A 19,989-nucleotide genomic window follows, 5' to 3' on the forward strand; every position below is an offset into this window, starting at 1 on the left:
AGACAGAAGCTGCTAATCACAAAAGGGGGGTGGAGTCAGACTACTGCTCACTTGCTGCTAAGACCCACTAATGATAAAGATAAGAGGCGTAAACTAAGGGTACCGTCTCACTAAACGACGTACCAGCGATTCCGACCACGAAATGACTTGGACAGGATCGCTGGTGCGTCGCTACATGGTCGCTAGTGAGCTGTCAATCAGGCAGATCTCACCAGCCACCAGCGACTCTACGCTTGGTAACCAAGGTAAATATCGGGTAACTAAGCAAAGTGCTTTGCTTGGTTACCCGATATTTACCTTGGTTATCAGCGTACACCGCTTAGCGCTGGCTCCCTGCACACGTTGCCAGGGTAAATATCGGGTAACTAAGCAAAGTGCTTTGCTTAGTAACCCGATGTGTACCCTGGTTACGTGTGCAGGGAGCCAGCGCTAAGCGGTGTACGCTGGTAACCAAGGTAAATATCGGATAACCAAGCAAAGCGCTTTGCTTAGTAACCCGATGTGTACCCTGGTTACGTGTGCAGGGAGCCAGCGCTAAGCGGTGTACACTGGTAACCAAGGTAAATATCGGGTAACCAAGCAAAGCGCTTTGCTTAGTTACCCGATATTTACCCTAGTTACCAGCGTACACCACTTACACAGAGTCGGTGCTCGTTGCTCTCCCGCCGTCAAACATGCCGATGTATGCTACACAGCGGGAGATCAACGAGCAAGTAAGTGAACCAGAACAGTGTGTAACGTTCAGCGATTTCAATGCAGGGGCCAGGTCGCTGCTTAGTGTCACACACAGCGAGATCGCTGATGAGGTCACTGGTACGTCACAAAACCTATGACTCAGCAGCGATCTCACTAGCAATCTCGCTATGAGAGAAGTACCCCTAACATTGCAGTTTAACAGAAGCAGACTTTGTGATAAGAGAGGCAAGGCTGAATTATTTGTTTTAACTCTTACAGTATGCTGTCTTCAGATTACATTGCAGAAACCTGCTGACAGAGTCCCTTTAACCAGTTTTTGCAATTTTTTAGCATCAAAAGTTATTGGTAAATTTTTTGAGAATCCTTATCACAGGGGAAACACTGGCATGAAATGAGGCAAAAATTCAACATTTGGTAAAATTGCATTTAATTTGTATACTCTTTTTTTTTTTTTTTTTTTTTTTTTTTTGGCTTTCCTGGTCCAGGAAATGTGATATGATCAGACCAAGTCCCTATATGGGACATGGCCATTACACAGTACATAGCAAGGACACATACTGTATAAAAGATTATCTCAGCACAGGAACTTTACAAGATTTATTAATTAAAATGAACCCCCTTTAATATCAATATGATCAGCTTCTCTTGCTCTATAATATCTTACCTGCAGATCAGATACCATTTTCAACATGATAGTTTCCCTCTAAGTTATTAAATGGGTTGTCCACTACCAGGACAATCCCTTCTCATTCATCATGTTTGCCCCCATTAAAATAAAAACACATATACTCACCTTCAGTGCCGGTGCTGTTCCAGCGGTGTCCGTGCTCGCTCTCTCAAGGATCACTTGAGGTTGTTATGTAGGGTGGTGACCTGAGCCCTACAAACCTCCCTGAAGACCTGTGATCTTGCATTGTGGTTGTGCATTTAAATGTTAAGTCATTTTACCTGTTGTGGAATAATTAATGTGAATTTTCGTGGGTTATGTCGCAGTCCCACCAACTACTGCTAGATAGCGCCGAGCTCCCTAAGTTTGGCCAGGAGCTTCACATAGAGCGGTACAGTGGTGAGGCTTCAAGGGCAATTGGGATAAGCCTGGTCCACAGTTTCAGAAAAGGTTAAAGGGGGGGTGGGGTGAGAATAGATGGACAGGAGTAGTTGAAGAAAGTAGAAGAGGGTAGCTGAACAGACAGAGCGGTTCCTGCTTGCAAGGAGGAAAGAGCACCCCTGTGGCCAAGTAGGCAGGCGTGACAAGCCAGGGACAGCCACTGTGACTACAGATTCTTGGGACTCCCGAAGTGGAACTCAGTACAGCCAAAATGCCCAAACCCGTAGCGGGAAGTGCCGGTGCTCCAGGAAGCTGGTGGGACGTGGTAACAGCCGTGTTAGGAGGAGTTGTATGGAAATGTGTAACCTGTCCAGTAATGGAGTGGTGCATCTCCTATGGAGAAGGTTTATACGAAAAAGTTATATGCAGTAAAGCTGAATTGTTGGATGGAAGCCTGGCGTCTGACCCTGATTTCTTGGGACGAAAACCTACAGCAAGGGTAATAGATCAGCAGTCCCTAAGGGGCCCTTTGCACACTACGACATTGCAAGCCGATGCTGCGATGCCGAGCGCGATAGTCCCCGCCCCTGTCGCAGCTGTGATATCATGGTGATAGCTGCCGTAGCGAACATTATCGCTACGGCAGCTTTACATGCACTCACCTGCCCTGCGACGTCGCTCTGGCCAGCGAACCGCCTCCTTCCTAAGGGGGCGGGTCATGTGGCGTCATAGCGACGTCACACGCAGGCGGCCAATAGAAGCGGAGGGGCGGAGATGAGCGGAACGTAAACATCCTGCCCACCTCCTTCCTTCCGCATAGCCGGCCGGGACGCAGGTAGGAAATGTTCCTTGCTCCTGCGGCTTCACACACATCGATGTGTGCTGCCGCAGGAACGAGGAACAACATCGTAACATCGGTCTTTCCCAAATCATGGAAATAACCGACGCTACACCGATGATACGATTACGACGCTTTTGTGCTCGTTAATCGTATAAAAAATGCTTTACACACTACGATGGCGAGAGCGACGCCGGAAGTGCGTCACTTTCGATTTGACCCCACCGACATCGCACCTGCGATGTCGTAGTGTACAAAGGGCTCCTAAGAGTATGCACCTCACCATCTCCATCACATACCCAAACCCTATTTCATGTAGGGCGTCATCCGGGGACACGACTACAACCTCAGGCCTCGGCTGATCCCCTAACCAACCCTGCAGTTACAATACGCGATCCTTGCGCCCAATCACTGTCCCTACATGCAGACATATCAGACATCAATAGTGAGTTAGCGGCATCCACGGCGTTGACTTCCTCCTGATGTTCTATTCATCTGAAGGTGGACAGAGAGGCTAGTGCTTATTGGGACCAGGTATCGTGTGACATAAAACTTCATGTGAGCTCCAAGAGAGAGAAAGTGCTGACACCGCTGGAACACCATCGGCACTGGAGGTGAGTAAAAGTGTTTTTATTTTAACGGGGGCAAACCTAGTGGTTGAGTAGCGGACAACCCAATTAATTAAAAAGCTAAGTACATGTTGTATACATGATGTGGGAAGAGAAAGCTAAACATACCCAGAATATGGATATATGCTTCCAATTTGTTATGTAGATGCCTCTGATAGAAACTTCTTACTGGTGATTGAATAATTAACAAATTGGTTGATTTCCAAAATATAAATAAACAGTACATAGGCGAAAGATGATTTGACGGCATCACACATGCAGTTTTAGATGTCATCATTCAGCTCAGTGCTGTCTTCTATCGGGACACATGTCTGTCCCAGTGATCTGTACATGGACTTCTGAGTGTCTTCCCAGGTAGTTCCTCTCCTGCCAAACCGGCCTACAGGACGTATTCCACGGCCAGTGTACCATGATGGGTCAATATCAGGATCTGCAGAAAATACATTAGGAAGAATATTTTATGTTTCAAACAAGGTATCCAGTAGGTTTTATGTTGTATAATAGATGAGGTTCTGTCTGTGCCGCCCTGATCATATGTAAATAGTATTAAGAGTAATAATGGGAAATGTAAAAAGAAAGGAAAAGAAGTGCTGAAGACTCGGCACTATATAAATAAAAATTATTATTATTAAATGAAGGGAATTACAGGTTTTTAGGTAATGGCAAAAAGCAGGATTTGTGGTTGATGTTCACAGCCAGCATCTGTACTGAGAACATGTTTACTAAAGCCGGCGTCACACGCTACAATATATCGGGCGATATGTCGTCGGGCTCACGGATTCCGTGACGCACATCCGGCATCGTTTGACATATCGTAGCATGTGACAGCTACGAGCGACTGTTAACGAACAAAAATACTCTCCTTATCGTTGCTCGTTGACACGTCGCTCATTTTCATAAAATCGTTTCTCCTTCTGTGCGCCGGTTGTTCGTCGTTCCCGAGGCAGCACACATCGGTCTGTGTGACACCTCGGGAACGACGAACTACAGCTTACCTGCGGCCGCCGGCAATGCAGAAGGAAGGAGGTGGGCGGGATGTTACGTCCCGCTCATCTCCGCCCCTCCGCTTCTATTGAGCGGCTGCTGTGTGACGTCGCTGTGACGCCGAACGTCCCTCCCCCTTCAGGAAGAGGATGTTCGCCACCCACAGCGAGGTCGTTTGGGAGGTAAGTACGTATGACGGGGGTTAACGACTTTGTGCGCCACGGGCAACAAATTACCCGTGACGTACAAACATTGGGGGCGAGTGCGATCGCACGACATATTGGCGCGTGTGACGCCGGCTTAATAACCCAGTGCCGTTCAGCTCCCATTTACCATGTAGTCTACCACATAATATACAGTTAGGTCCAGAAATATTTGGACAGTGACACAATTTTCGCGAGTTGGGCTCGGCATGCCACCACATTGGATTTGAAATGAAACCTCTACAACAGAATTCAAGTGCAGATTGTAACGTTTAATTTGAAGCTTTGAACAAAAATATCTGATAGAAATTGTAGGAATTGTACACATTTCTTTACAAACACTCCACATTTTAGGAGGTCAAAAGTAATTGGACAAATAAACCAAATCCAAAAAAAAAATTTTTATTTTCAATATTTTGTTGCGAATCCTTTGGAGGCAATCACTGCCTTAAGTCTGGAACCCATGGACATCACCAAACGCTGGGTTTCCTCCTTCTTAATGGTTTGCCAGGCCTTTACAGCCGCAGCCTTCAGGTCTTGCTTGTTTGTGGGTCTTTCCGTCTTAAGTCTGGATTTGAGCAAGTGAAATGCATGCTCAATTGGGTTAAGATCTGGTGATTGACTTGGCCATTGCAGAATGTTCCACTTTTTTGCACTCATGAACTCCTGGGTAGCTTTGGCTGTATGCTTGGGGTCATTGTCCATCTGTACTATGAAGCGCCGTCCGATCAACTTTGCGGCATTTGGCTGAATCTGGGATGAAAGTATATCCCGGTACACTTCAGAATTCATCCGGCTACTCTTGTCTGCTGTTATGTCATCAATAAACACAAGTGACCCAGTTCCATTGAAAGCCATGCATGCCCATGCCATCACGTTGCCTCCACCATGTTTTACAGAGGATGTGGTGTGCCTTGGATCATGTGCCGTTCCCTTTCTTCTCCAAACTTTTTTCTTCCCATCATTCTGGTACAGGTTGATCTTTGTCTCATCTGTCCATAGAATACTTTTCCAGAACTGAGCTGGCTTCATGAGGTGTTTTTCAGCAAATTTAACTCTGGCCTGTCTATTTTTGGAATTGATGAATGGTTTGTATCTAGATGTGAACCCTTTGTATTTACTTTCATGGAGTCTTCTCTTTACTGTTGACTTAGAGACAGATACACCTACTTCACTGAGAGTGTTCTGGACTTCAGTTGATGTTGTGAACGGGTTCTTCTTCACCAAAGAAAGTATGCGGCGATCATCCACCACTGTTGTCATCCGTGGACGCCCAGGCCTTTTTGAGTTCCCAAGCTCACCAGTCAATTCCTTTTTTCTCAGAATGTACCCGACTGTTGATTTTGCTACTCCAAGCATGTCTGCTATCTCTCTGATGGATTTTTTCTTTTTTTTCAGCCTCAGGATGTTCTGCTTCACCTCAATTGAGAGTTCCTTAGACCACATGTTGTCTGGTCACAGCAACAGCTTCCAAATGCAAAACCACACACCTGTAATCAACCCCAGACCTTTTAACTACTTCATTGATTACAGGTTAACGAGGGAGACGCCTTCAGAGTTAATTGCAGCCCTTAGAGTCCCTTGTCCAATTACTTTTGGTCCCTTGAAAAAGAGGAGGCTATGCATTACAGAGCTATGATTCCTAAACCCTTTCTCCGATTTGGATGTGAAAACTCTCATATTGCAGCTGGGAGTGTGCACTTTCAGCCCATATTATATATATAATTGTATTTCTGAACATGTTTTTGTAAACAGCTAAAATAACAAAACTTGTGTCACTGTCCAAATATTTCTGGACCTAACTGTACTTAAAAAAAAAAAAACCCAGGCAGGAAAAAGCTTACAAGTGGGATGAAATTGTGTAAAACATGCAGTTGCAGCATTGGTTTTTGAGTTTTGTTTTTACTGCCCTCATTTTGTAAAAATGACCTGGCAACATGATTGTCCAGGTTACTGTAATTACTGCCATACCAAACTTGTATAATTTTTTATATGATTTAATTTCATGTTTATTAGATTTAATATGTTTTCAATTCATAACAATAACATAATAATACTCTGTCGACATCCAGGGATCATATTTATCTGCAATTCTTGCAACATTTTTAGAAACATAGAGCAGTTAATTGTGAACATGTTAAAAAGGACATTTTACACATATACATTAACAGGTGTCACAAACACACATATATTGTATATATAGCATATATGAGCAGACATACCACTTCTCCTGTGTGCAGCTGTTGACATTTTAGGGAATAGACCTAGGGAAGTTGGAAATCTTGTTAGAAATAGTAGTTTAATCAGAGTGAAACTTCTTAAAATTACCAGTGTGTCACTTTACAAATAAGTAGCATGACCAGGAGTAAATAAGAACAACATGGAAACAGTCATGATTCTAATAACTGGAATTTCTCAACAGTATTTGTTACATAAATTATAAAATTTGAGCAGGCTTGGACTTAATAATAATAATAATAATAATTTTATTCATTTATATAGCGCTATTAATTCCATAGCACTTTACATACATTGGCAACACTGTCCCCATTGGGGCTCACAATCTAGAGTCCCTATCTGTATGTCTTTGGAATGTGGGAGGAAACCGGAGTACCCGGAGGAAACCCACGCAAACACGGGGAGAACATACAAACTCCTTGCAGATGGTGTCCTTGGTGGGATTTGAACCCAGGACCCCAGCGCTGCAAGACTGCAGTGCTAGCCACTGAGCCACCGTGCCGCCCGAAACGGGTGAATTCCCCGGTGGGCCTCTGCGCAGGAGTAAGCTACTTACCCCCAAAAAACGAGCAGTAGTTAACCCAATACATTTGATTTCTTATTTATAGACAAACGCAGCATCTCCTCATTCATTTTACAAACTACCTAGTTTATTACTATATAGAACTAGAAGTAAATTGAGGGTAATGTAATGTTTGAATGCAGCTGAACAGTGGGCCCCAAGAGTCAGTGTTACTAGTGTGGCCTTGTCACTTCAGTCCGACACTGAACTAGGGTAACCCATTTCAATATTGGGAATATTTTTTTTTTCTTTTTAAAAAACATAAGCCGTAGAAAATCTTGCTATTACTTACATCTTGTCATGAGTTTATCTTGCTCAGGGGAGACCCTGGGTGAATCTGATGTCAGAAGGTCACAATGCCTTGTAGCTGGCAGGTTCACTATTTGTATTTCATAACATCTCCTTACTTCTGGTGCTGTAAGGGTTAAGCACCCTTTCTTGCCTGGCTTCTGGCTGTAGCTTCGAATCTCAGGTGCTCCTCTTTGGGTTCACACCCCCTTCACTATTTAAGTCATGTGATCTGATCACATGATGCATGTGATAGAAACTGAATTCTTCATTTCTATGTGGTCCACTTTGGATGAAGCGAGCTCTGGAAGAAGTTTGTCTTGCGTACAACAGTGGTGTTTGCTGCACTGAAGACACCTGGAGTGTTTTTTGTTTGCATGTCTACTTCCCCTGTCTGTTTTCCTACCCTCGTGATTGTGTATTGTGTGGCAAGACTAGTGATCTTGTCGGCTTGCTCACTAGCCAGGGTGAGTGTAGGGCTAGCTGAAGGCATAAAGTATCCTGCTCAGCGACAGGTTGCAAGAACCTGTATAGGTACAATAAGAAGCTCAGGAGTCAGCTTGAGGTGAGTTCAGAAAGTGCCCCCTCACCCCTCTCCCTAGCAGCAGCAACCTCTATTGTATCATGACCTCAGTGTTGCCTTTGTGTTATTACGTCTTCTGGGGGTTTACCAGTCACGTGTGCTACACAGCTGTGCTCCTTATGCTCTGTCTACAAAATAGTTCCTTAAAGGGAATCTGTCAGCCCAAATTTACATTTCAAACTGATCACAGTCTTGTTGAGGATGGAGCAAAAGCAAGAATGAACATTGTTCTTTAGTTTTACTGTCTGTGCAACATGCAAATGAAAGTGCTGAGTGCACCTTTGGTGTGACTAAATGCCTCGGTGAAAGTGCTGAGAGTTCCCTTGGCGAGCCTACACGTCTCGGTGCACCATTCTATCCACTTAACATCTTGACTTCTCCTTGCATAATAATAGACAGCACTGGCTTGCTGAGAAACAGCACCATCTGATGCGAAAACTCTAGCATTCGAAAACTGTCCCTATGTTTTGCAAGTGAGGTCAACAGAGAGGAGAGAGTGATGCGTTCACTCGATCCTGCAGATACAAAGTGCGTATGTACTAGAGGTTTATTATCAGGCAATGCTGGCTGTGGGAAAACCAATGCTCTCAATCAACATAGAAGAAGACAGTGGCAGTAAATAAATGGGTAGAACAGTGCATCGGGGCATTTAGCCACACCAAGGGTGCACTGAGGGCCATCATTTGCAAATTGCAATTAAGTTATCCTTTGGTGCAAAAGAGGAATGGAAAGCATTATTGTTATCCCTTACAGGTCTACATGGTTAGTATTTAATTTATAAAAAGCAAAAACTGTTCAGCACAACCTAAGACAATGAAGCAAACGTGAACACATACAAGCGGCAATGACTGCATTATTTACAAACTCTTTGGTTTGTATATGATTCCCTTTAATTGTTTAAGCAAGCTCCATATAATAATGTTATGAATTTGTTTCAAAGCTCAGAACTGAGGACTGTTCAACATGTGTGGTTGCAAGCACGTGGATTATTGTAAAATAATGAAATACTGCAAATAAATTAAAAAAAATAATGAAATAATAAGTACTATTTCTGCCCCTACATTTATACGTATGTATATAATGGTTTGTTTGATCACATTCTTTCCTTGCAGTAATTGCTGCACTTTGTAGATGTTTTAAATTCTCCTCTGGTGGTACCTGGTCATTACTGAGACTTCATTTCTAGCAAGGGGCTTCCTAAGTATAGAATGCAATAGAATGAGCAGTAACTGGTTGGGTCTATAATTACATTTGTGCTTAATAAACTTCCAATACCAAATTTACTTTAAGGTAGCATAATGTGTCAATACGTTCTAATTTCTAGATTCTAGAATATCACATAAAGCCAAAATAAAACACCCTAAAAACTGCATGTTTCTGGCTATGTTCACATGTTGCGTTTTTGCAGCATCTTTTTGCTGCCTTTTTTTTTTAAAGCAAATTAAAAGCTGCTTGTTACATTTCCAGCGAAACTTCAGAAATCTCATGCACACGTTTTCTTATGGAGAGAAACGATTCAGTATAATCTGCATTTTCTTCTTTTTAAAGGGAACCTGTCATGTAAAAAAAATGCTGTTAACGTGCAGATATGGGATTACTCTTCAGGTTAATAGCATTCTGAAGCTGTGTGAATGTCGAACTGAAAGCCTGGCTTCCGGGAAGAAATTAACTTCATTCTTCCTGGCAGCCTCTGGCTTTCAGTCATAGAGGCATGGTTGGTATGGGTTCAGTCACCGCTTAGTCCACAGTGAGGGTCGGCTGTAATCACGCCCCCTTAGTCAGCTGTCAGTACTGGGGAGCAGTTACAGCCGCCACTCACTGTGAACTGAGCAATAACTGATATTACGCCGCCCGCACCTCTACGAATGAAAGCCTGAGGCTGCCGGAAAGAATAAGGTTAATTTCCTCCCGTAGCCTGCCTTTCAATGTGGAAGCTGCACGACCTCATAACACCATTACCTGCAGATTAACCACATATATGCAGGTTAAATAGCGTTTTTGACATGACGGGATCCTTTTCAATCTACTCTTTCTGTGATGTATGATCCAGTGGGTGGTTCCATCAGTGACTGACAGCTAGCTCTGTATTCACACTTGTACAAGGAAATGTGTCAATTACTGATAGAACCACCCACTGGACCGTAAATAGCAGAAAGAGCACAGGATTCAATCATGAAAACACTGGTCCCCTTTAAGAACTTGTAAAAAAAGCATCACAATATTAGTACAGAGCATGTGAAATCCAACTGCATCATCCTATTGTGGATACTCACTTCGAATGTCGAGGGTCGGCTGAAGAACTCGGCTGTGAGTCTCGGGTATGGCCAAGCACAGCAGCAACAAGCAGGAAATAGAGGCGCACACCAGTTTCATTCTATGTTTCTTGAACCCACTGACTGCTGGTGAAGAGCAGCAGAGCATAAGGCAGTCTACAAGGGAAGACAATTGGAGATCACATACACACTCTTGTTCTAGATTTTAGTACACAAATGAAGTTACCGTAAATTAATCCCGTAGCAGATCTGAATGTCACTCAACATTGGAGATAGTCTACTAGAGACTATAGATATACCATATTTTTCATTTTATAAAACGTACCGGATTATAAGATGCACCCCAAATTTAGAGGGGGAAAAAAAGAAAAAATAATTTAAAATGAGGGTTAAAATGAGGGTCAGTCTTATAATCTTATCTTAGTGCATCTTATAATATCTTGTCATAAGAGGCAGGGTCAGCGATGCTGCCGGTTCAGGGGAGGGGGAGTCGCGGCTCAGGAGGGTCAGTGGACGGAGGGTCGGCGATACTGTGGGCTCGGGGGTGTCGCGGGAGCTGGCGCCATTGCTCTGGCGGCGGTCTGGGGCTCCATTGAATTGCCCGCAGTTAACGAGATTGACTTCATGAAAATGGTCGTGGAGGCGGCGCGTGGGCAGATAGGACTCTGCGGCCATTTTCTTGAAGTTCATCGCGTCAAACTGTGCATGCACCACCTCCGTGGCCATTTTCTTGAAGTCCATCGTGTAAACTGAGGGCGATTCAGTGGAGTCCGCTGTCAGATCAACAGTGCCTGCCACATCGTCAACCCTCTGTCCTGTGACCCTACTGAGCTGCTCCACTGCAGTGAAACCCCCTAGTCTGAGCCCTCAGTATCGCCGACCCTGCCTCCTGTGACCCCGCTCCACCATATCCGGATTATAAGACGCACCCCCATTTTGCCCCCAGTTTTGGGGGAAAAAACTGTGTCTTATAATACGGTACGCTGGTGAGATAGAAGTCTTACAAATGTACCAGTATGTCAAATTGAGTCATATGACTCTTTGAAAGATTATAGAAAGACAGAAAAATATACAATAAATTCCATGAAGAGCTAAGACTCCCCAGTTATGGCTCATTCAGATGTCAATTTTTCTTGTACGAGTGCTGTGAGGAATATGCTATATCGATACATGCCATTCAACTGCCAGTTATACATATTTATACATATTCTGATCTGCAGCAAGAAAAGGTCACAGTATCCAGAATAGAAATCTAATACCAAGATCTTGGAACAAATGGCAGGTGACAAAGTTAATTATAGCACTGCAGCAGCCTGACTAGAGAAAGGCCCCCTAGTGACAAAAGTAATTTAGCTAGGGCTGTTCCTGACAAGTGCTATCTGTATTTTTCATGGATAACACTTGTACCAATGATAGCCTATAGGATAGTACACAGCTGATTTTTTTTTTCCCCTTCAACTGAATAGTCTGCACAAAAGCACAGAGACTTGTCCAATATTGATCTCTGAGTCGGATCAAACTCGCGAATGCAAGTCTATGGATTCAAGAAAAAAAATGGATGATATTTTTCTTGGACCATTTGACAGAAGCTTGAGGAACATCCATCAGTTTATTTTTATCCAAGAAAAACTGAGAAAATTGACCAATCTCTGAAGGTAAAACTGACACTGACCAAACTGATCAAAACAACTGATGAAACTCAGGCAGTTTTTTTGCATATAAAAAAATTTCAATGAGCCCTTAATGTTTTGTAAGTCTTTCATACTGATCATATGATTGTGCTGCACATAATTCAGTAAGGAATATTTTTACGCTATGGAGCAGGTGATTTAGAGAGTACGGTATATTAAGTTTCCACAGTCTATAACTGTTTGTATAGATATTGATAATGCCTTAAGACGCTGTGAAATATATCTGCTCTAAGTAATATAAATGAATAATAAATATGATTTGTTGATATCAGGCTTTCCTATGGCTTCCCCAATGGGATAAACATTTTTGTCAGCTGCTACATTTCTAATTGGGATGGAACTACATGCATCGGAATGAAAAATAAATAAGAACTTACTAAATAAACCATACAGATGTGAGAATCCACTCTCAGTGCTCTACAAACGTATGATGTGCATAACAACATAACTTCTATACAATGATGGCTTCACAAGGAGCATGATGTTTAGCTATTTCAGTACCAAGCATATTGGGTATCGCCTATTAGAATCCACTCTATGATCTCTTGCTCATCACATACCCAGTCCGGCTGGCAAATTTCCAACCCATCACACATTGGAAAGAACTGACTCAGTGGTTAAATGCACAAAAAGAAATGTTAATAATTAAACTGGATTCAAGTTTAAAAAAAATGCTATTAAATCATTCCAGTAGTTCATATTGGTAAAATGTTTCTAAAGGTAAAAATGACTGCATGTCCACCAATGAGACAAGTGGATATCCATCATACTCACAGTTTTTTGTGGCAGGGGACTCTCTCCCCAGCTGTTCTCCTCTACCTGCTCCCCTCCAATTCTAGTTATAGCTGTGTCTGGCTTGACGTCAATAGCAGCCCCTTGCCCCTCTATCAGCTCGCATCCTCCCCTCACCTACCTAGTGCCTGAAATCCATTATGTTAATTCCTTTTTAACCAACTGAACAGTGGCTTTTAATGACTCACATATGACTCTTATCTTTTCAAGTTCCATTTACTTAATAAAAAAGGGAAAGGCCAGGTCTTTTCTCATCTCATGGTATTAATGAGCATTTACAATGTTCGTTACACCACCTACTTGCATATATTGTATTCCTGCATTTCCTTCCAATAACATTGCCTCTTAAAATGTACTTGAATGTTTATACATTGATGTTTCCTTTTGGAAGTATATATATATATATATATATATATATATATATATATATTTTTTTTTTAGAAAGGCTTCAAAAAAGAACGTAAACCTAAAAAGGACACTTAAGAAATCTCTTGGTATACAAGTACAAAATCTACGTAGAAAACAATAACTTGAAATTGCGCAGGTCTCTATTGGTCTCAATTACTCCTTGATGAATCAACATGAGTTGAGTAAGGAATATAAATAGGTCAAATTTGTGAAATCCTCTTGGAAAAGCATTTATTACCTATAGGTAGTATGAGGAGGTGGCTAAAGACTAAAGACTATTGGACCAATGTGGTACAGCGAAATCCACAGCTCCAAGGGTTTCAGACTTTTTACAGCATGGAGCGCTATTGTTGTATTTTATAAGAGATTGCTTGTTCATCAGTTTAAGGTACACAATTTGAAGGGGGAAGGGGTTGTAATTGTGTGCATTTTAGTTGGCCTCCATGGGAACTCTAATGTAATGAGGCCTGCAGTAGGATTCATTTTCTTCATCTGGTGGGAGGGTTGTGCGTCTTTTATTCTATTCTGCAGAGGGTCTCCCTGATGCAAAATCCTGCAGACTGACCTGAGCCTGCCCTCCATCATACTCTGAGTTACATGAAACAAATGTTTAAGGGGGTAGGATATAATCACCTCTCCTCATCCAGGGGGCTGACCCCAAAAGAGGTAGAAAAGCCAGGAGACACATGTTTGGTCAGGAAGTTGGTGCTGTGATATGGAGGGGGAAGATCTGTTGCTGTGGTCAAATACTGGTGCCCATGAATGGGCTATAGAGATTGGCGCTCGATACACGTGCTAAAGTCGTTATAGCCATCGTCTCGATTTGAGGAACTATCATAATGACTATTGTTCATATCCGGCCTCTGGATTTCAGAAACTATTCTAAGGACATTTGTTGATATCCGTCGTTTGGAGGAGCATAAGGGCTAAAAATTGTTGCATCGTTAACCTGCCTAAGGGGTACTTTGCACGTTGCATCATTGCTAATGTGATATCGTCTGGGTCAAATCGAAAGTGACGCACATCCGGCGTCGGTAACGACGTTGCCACGTGTAAAGCCTAGATGCGCCGATAAACGATCGCAAAAGTGTCGTAAATCGGTGATCTATGTAGCGTCGGACATTTTCATAATGTCGCACCAATAGGAGATACGATGTTGTTCCTCGTTCCTGCGGCAGCACACATCGCTGTGTGTGAAGCCGCAGGAGCGAGGAACATCTCCTTACCTGCTTCCACTGGCTATGTGGAAGGAAGGAGGTGGGCGGGATGTTTACGTCCCGCTCATCTCCGCCCCTCCGCTTCTATTGGCCGCCTGCCGTGTGATGTTGCTGTGACGCCGCATGACCCACCCCCTTAGGAAGGAGGCTGGTCGCCGGCCTGAGCGACATCGCAGGGCACGGAAGTGCGTGTGAAGCTGCCGTAGCGATAATGTTCGCTACGGCAGCTATCACAAGATATCGCATGTGCTAGCGATGTCCCAGCGTGCAAAGTAACCCTAAGTGATTCATGCAATCCGTAACCTCAGATGTTTACAGGTAGTATAATAACTATTGCACATGTATAAAAAAAAAATATATTTTTTTTTAGGTGACAAGGTTTTTTTGAATGGATTTAGAGTGCTGAATTTATAATTCCCATTGCTATTGCTGAATTGGTTCTAGTTTTTGAGATAATGGACATCCATTAAAATAATGCATTCCCCAATGCAACTTGTGTGTAATGACAAATGCAGTAGCTGTCTTTGACTCTTTAACAATGTTTTTGGCAGTGAAATATCCCATATATTAATTTTGTATTTCAATTTGTAGGCCTACAATGCTATTAAAGTGACTTTTTCAAGGCAGAATTATACTGTGCATTTGTAAAGAAGTCGGCTACAGTACATCAACAATCCTGATTTAATCTACTACTCATGTGGAAGGCTACTTCTATTCTTCTGACCATGATGTCCTTCTCCAGTGATTGTTGTTTTGGTATGATGTATCCAAAGTAGGCAAATCGTAGCTTGATGATCCTTATTTCGAGCGTTACATAGTTGAAAAAAAGTATGAAATATCACAGACTTTGAGCATTGCGTATACCTTGCTTCTGTTTGGAGTACAACTTGGAGATTAGGATAAGTCTTGGGCTCCACAGATGGTTTGGAAAACATGTGTGGAGCACCTACGAAAGTGGACAAATGGTGACTGAAAAAGTTCAAACTTTGGAGTGCCAATGGTATGGAGACAACTGAAAAATGACGATTGTTATTTTTCTGTTGTAAAGATTAAAGGCATTAATAGTTACAAGAAAGCTCAGTGGGATTATCCTGATTTGGTATCGGAAAGATGCCTGTGTTGACCAGACCCATCCACTGTCAGACTCTGAAGAGATGCAAAGCTAAGGATAAAGAGAGCAGATAAGGTCTTAAGTGGGCTTTACACACAGCGAAATTGCTAGCGATGTCGCTGGTGAAAGCACCCTCCCCCGTCGGTTGTGCGTCACGGGTAAATCGCTGCCTGTGGAGCACAACATCGCTTACACCCGTCACACATACTTACGTGCTTAGCGACGTCGCTGTTGCCGATGAACCGCCTCCTTTCTAAGGGGGCGGTTTGTTCAGCGTCACTAAGCGGACGCCCTATAAAAGCGTAGGGGCAGACATGAGCGGGCCGAACATGCCGCCCACCTCCTTCCTTCCTCATTGCGGGTGGCCGCAGGTATGGTGATGTTCCTCATTCCTGTAGTGTCACACATAGCGATGTGTGCTGCCGCTGGAACGACGAACAATCTGCGTCTTGCAACAGCAACGATAATCGCGATTACAACGACTGGACAACGATCAATGATATGGTGAGTATTTTTGATAGTTAACGGCCGTTCGTGCATTTCACACGCAACGACATCGCTAACGAGGCCGGATGTGCATCACGAATTCCGTGAACCCAACGACATCTCGTTAGCGATGTCGTTGCGTGTAAAGCCCGCTTTAGGCCTCCTTCACACATCCATGTCTCCGGTACGTGTGACGTCCGTTTTCACATGTACCGGAGACACAGGAACACATAGACGCATTGAAATCAGTTGGTTTGTGCACACGTTTGTGTTTTGCCATGGACCGTGTGGAGCATACGTGTATCCGTGTGCTCCACAGGCAGACATGTCCGTTTTTCTCCGGCAGCACGGGTGTCACACGAACTGCACATATGCGCTCCGCGTGACACGTACCGGAGAAAACATACGTGTCTGTGAAATAATGAGTTTTTGTACTCACCTTCTTCAGCGCGGCTGTCTCTGCCACTGCTATCCCTTGCTTCCGACCCCCACTCATTATGCTCATATGAATGGCACAGAGGACCGGAAGCAGCAGCAGCAGCAGGAAGTCAGCAGGGCTGGAGACTGTAGATCAGAACCACAGACAGCAACACCAAAGACAGGTGAGCAGAAAGTTCCTGTTCTCCTTGTGTTGTCACGGATAGCACACAGAGAACACACGTGTGCCAAAATCACGGCACACAGAGGGCAATACGCACCTTTGCCACATCCGTGCAAAACGTGCGTTGTTTTCACGGACGTGTGAAATAGGCCTTACTAAGTAAATAAAGTGAATTAATCAATAAGAACTCACCTATTGGGGTTGTGATAGTCAGAACCCTTAAGAAAAACTGAGAAGTGGTGGCTGCAGCAGCCCCACGTGTGTTGAAATGAATACTGTAGAAGAGAATCGGGGTGTATGCCGCGCTGTTGCCAGAATGACAAAATGTTGATTATATCAATATCTTTTTTTGCTATGCATTTTGGAGAACCTCAGTCTCATTCACCAGGACAAAAGAAAAATCAACAATCTATGGTTGTACAGATAAAGCACCTATATACACTCCTATATGACAGAGACAGCACCTACAGTATATATACACATATCTACAGAGAAAGTAGACATTTTGTCCAACTTTTCTTTTAATTACAGTAGGCGTGCCTCTGTCATATATGTTTATATACAGTGTGTCCACCCATATCCTGTCCACCGCCATTAACTTGAGAACGGCGGCAGCTATAGGCATAGAAGTGGTGTCTAGGTATAGTAAAGTAGCCATGCGCTACGCAATGAAACCACCTATAGCGCCACTTGGTGGAAAACAACGGAGTTAGCATTTTTATCTCAAAAACAGAACGAGATAGAGAAAAAAAATGAATTAAAAAATTGTATGGCATCATCATTTCAATACGAATTGACACCTTGCATACAGAAATGCTATGATATGAAACCCATGACTCCCTCAAAACATTGAATGCTGGTCACGCATATGGCGCTCATTTAACATCGATGCTCAAAGTGGCCACCGTCTGCAGTGTGCAATGCACATCTGGACTCTGGACAGTATACTGTATCTTGCTGCACGTTGTGCAATATGGTAGGTGACACGTTTGCACAAGCATCTGTGATACGTCGTTGTAGGTCCTGCATTGTTGGTGGAAGGGTCGCATACACCTGCTGTTTGATGTGACCTCACAGAAAGAAGTCCAATGGGGTCAGGTCAGGTGAACGTGGAGGCCACTCCACGAAGCCACCATACCCAATGACTTGTAGGAAGGTCTCCATGACGTATCGCTTCACGTCTGCAGCCTTGTGAGTTTTACTCGTTCTAATCATAGCATTTCTGTATGCAAGGTGTCGATTCGTATTGAATTGATGATGCCCTACAACTTTGTATTTCATTTTTTTTCTCTATCTCGTTTCCGTTTTCGAAATAAAAATGCTAACTCCGTTGTTTTCCACCATGTGGCGCTATAGGTGGTTTCATTGCGTAGCAGATGGCTACTTTACTATACCTAGACACCACTTCTATGCCTATAGCTGCCGCCGTTCTCAAGTTAATGGTGGGGGACAGGATATGAGTGGACACACTGTATACAACCATAGATTGTTGATTTTTCTGTTGTCCTGATGAAGGAGACTGAGTTTCTCCGAAATGCATAGACCTGAATAAAAAAAAGATATTGATGTAATCAACATTTTGTCATTCTGGCAACAGCGCGGCATACACCCCTATTGTTCTCTCCAGTATTGAGACTCTGAAGAGAGGCAGGGATTGGAGTGTATGGCCGGTAGTAGCAGTGGAAGTGAATTTGAGGGAACTCTTAGAAGCCTCAACAATAAAGCAAAAAAACCCTCAATTATCTGATTTGAGACAAAATCTGGCCAAGCAAGCATCTGAAACTTTAGCTTCCAGACTTAATAAACAAAATTTTAGAAATGCAGAAGTTAAAATTACAGTCTATCAAAAAGGGGAGGGAGGTTTCTCCCATATTTCAACCAAAAGGAAGAACTTGTATACTGCAATGATATCCCAGGAATTGTACTTGAAAAGGAACTAACAGAATATCGACCAGAAGACTTGCGGCTTTTTATAGACAGCTCCATTGAAAGCTTAAAATGTGATCTCTTGCACAATGGTAACCGTTATGCATCTCCTTCTGTTATTCACTCAACAAAACTTTAAGAAGAATGTGAAACTGTAAAATTTACAGAAAATCTGTTATGAACATCAGTGGTCAATTTGTGTTGATCTGAAGGTGGTGAACTTCTTTCTTGGACAACAATCTGGATACACAAACTTCCCATTCTTCATGTGCCTCTGGGATAGCAGGGCAAAGCAAGATCATTGGACAAAAGTGTCATGGCCTACAAGCGAAAAAATGATTGTTAGCACTGCAAATACAGTATCATTACCAAACCGCTGGTGGACAAGGACAAACTAATTCTGCTACCGCTTCATATTAAGCTTGGATTAATGAAGTAATTTGTTAGGGCTTTGGACAAATCGGGTAATTACTTCACGTACATTTGTAGACCACTCCATGGACTGAGCATGGAAACACTAAAATCTAGAATCTTTGATGATCATCATATTCGTAAACTCATGAACTTTTCCAATTTTAACACATACACGAATGACTTTGAGGCTTTGGCCTAGAAGAGTTTTGTCATTGTTGTAAAGAACTACTTGGGTAATCACAGGGCATACAATTATGAAGAATTGGTGCTAGATATGCTCGCTACCTTCAGAAATTTGGGAGTTAGGCCTTGGTTCCACTTGCGCATAGTTTCCGATGCGAGAGAAACTGGATGCTTTTTACTCCTCTGTAGCTCTATCTGAACCCATACCCTAACCTGTCGATAGAATCATGCTGCCCAAACCATCAGCAGCATGAATCAGAGCCTGATTCAGGTATGTTTTACTTTGAAATTCCGCAGTGTTTCAGTGAAAACATAGGGCACCTATAAGGAGAGACATGTGGATGCCGACTGGCTTTACCCCATCCTGATGTAGTTGACTGACAAGTCTCTCCCTGTGTACACATATGGGAGACCCCAATCAATCACCTGAAGCAGGGTGGGGAGAATGTGGCCAGGGTCAACATGAGACTAGTGAGTCCCTGGATAGCATTTCAAACTATACATGCTGAAATGTTTCAGCATAAAATATACCTGGATGCAATCATGCAGCCAGGATCTGATCCATGCTACCTGTGCTTTGGCAGCATGAATCTAGTTCTTGTGACTGGACCCATTTAAGGGATTGGTTGGACTGCAGCGCCAAAACAGGTTCTCAAATTTGAGATTATTCAGTACAAAAAAACCCCAGCCTAATGGGTAGTCTTATTATTATTATTTTTTACGGCCTTCTGCTTGATCTTGAAGCCATGGAGACTGATTCAGGAACGTTCTGTAGGAAGATAGATCTTGTGCAAACCTAGATAGGTCCAGTAGGGTCT

General features: G+C 43.1%; 1 protein-coding gene across 1 annotated transcript; it reads right to left on the reverse strand.

The window, feature by feature from the left end:
* Positions 1–593: 593 nt before the first annotated feature.
* On the reverse strand, positions 594–12,883 carry PRLH (prolactin releasing hormone). The gene is made up of 4 exons (XM_075318942.1): positions 12,808–12,883; positions 10,343–10,498; positions 6,621–6,662; positions 594–3,641 (listed from the first exon to the last, which is right to left on the reverse strand). Exons 2-4 carry the CDS (start codon positions 10,488–10,490, stop codon positions 3,475–3,477), a joined length of 357 nt encoding a protein of 118 aa, XP_075175057.1. The 5' UTR covers positions 10,491–10,498; positions 12,808–12,883; the 3' UTR covers positions 594–3,474.
* Between the last annotated feature and the right edge of the window lie 7,106 nt (positions 12,884–19,989).

The sequence above is a fragment of the Anomaloglossus baeobatrachus genome, chromosome 7 (genome assembly GCF_048569485.1).
Source record: "Anomaloglossus baeobatrachus isolate aAnoBae1 chromosome 7, aAnoBae1.hap1, whole genome shotgun sequence".
NCBI lineage: Eukaryota > Metazoa > Chordata > Amphibia > Anura > Aromobatidae > Anomaloglossus > Anomaloglossus baeobatrachus.

Coding starts and splice junctions, on each gene's coding strand:
- PRLH (XM_075318942.1), bottom strand. CDS start 10,490: ATGCTCTGCTGCTCTTCACCAGCAGTCAGTGGGTTCAAGAAACATAGA. Junction 6,663..10,342: donor GCCGACCCTCGACATTCGAA/GTGAGTATCCAC, acceptor CAACTTCCCTAG/GTCTATTCCCTAAAATGTCA. Junction 3,642..6,620: donor AGCTGCACACAGGAGAAGTG/GTATGTCTGCTC, acceptor TATTTTCTGCAG/ATCCTGATATTGACCCATCA.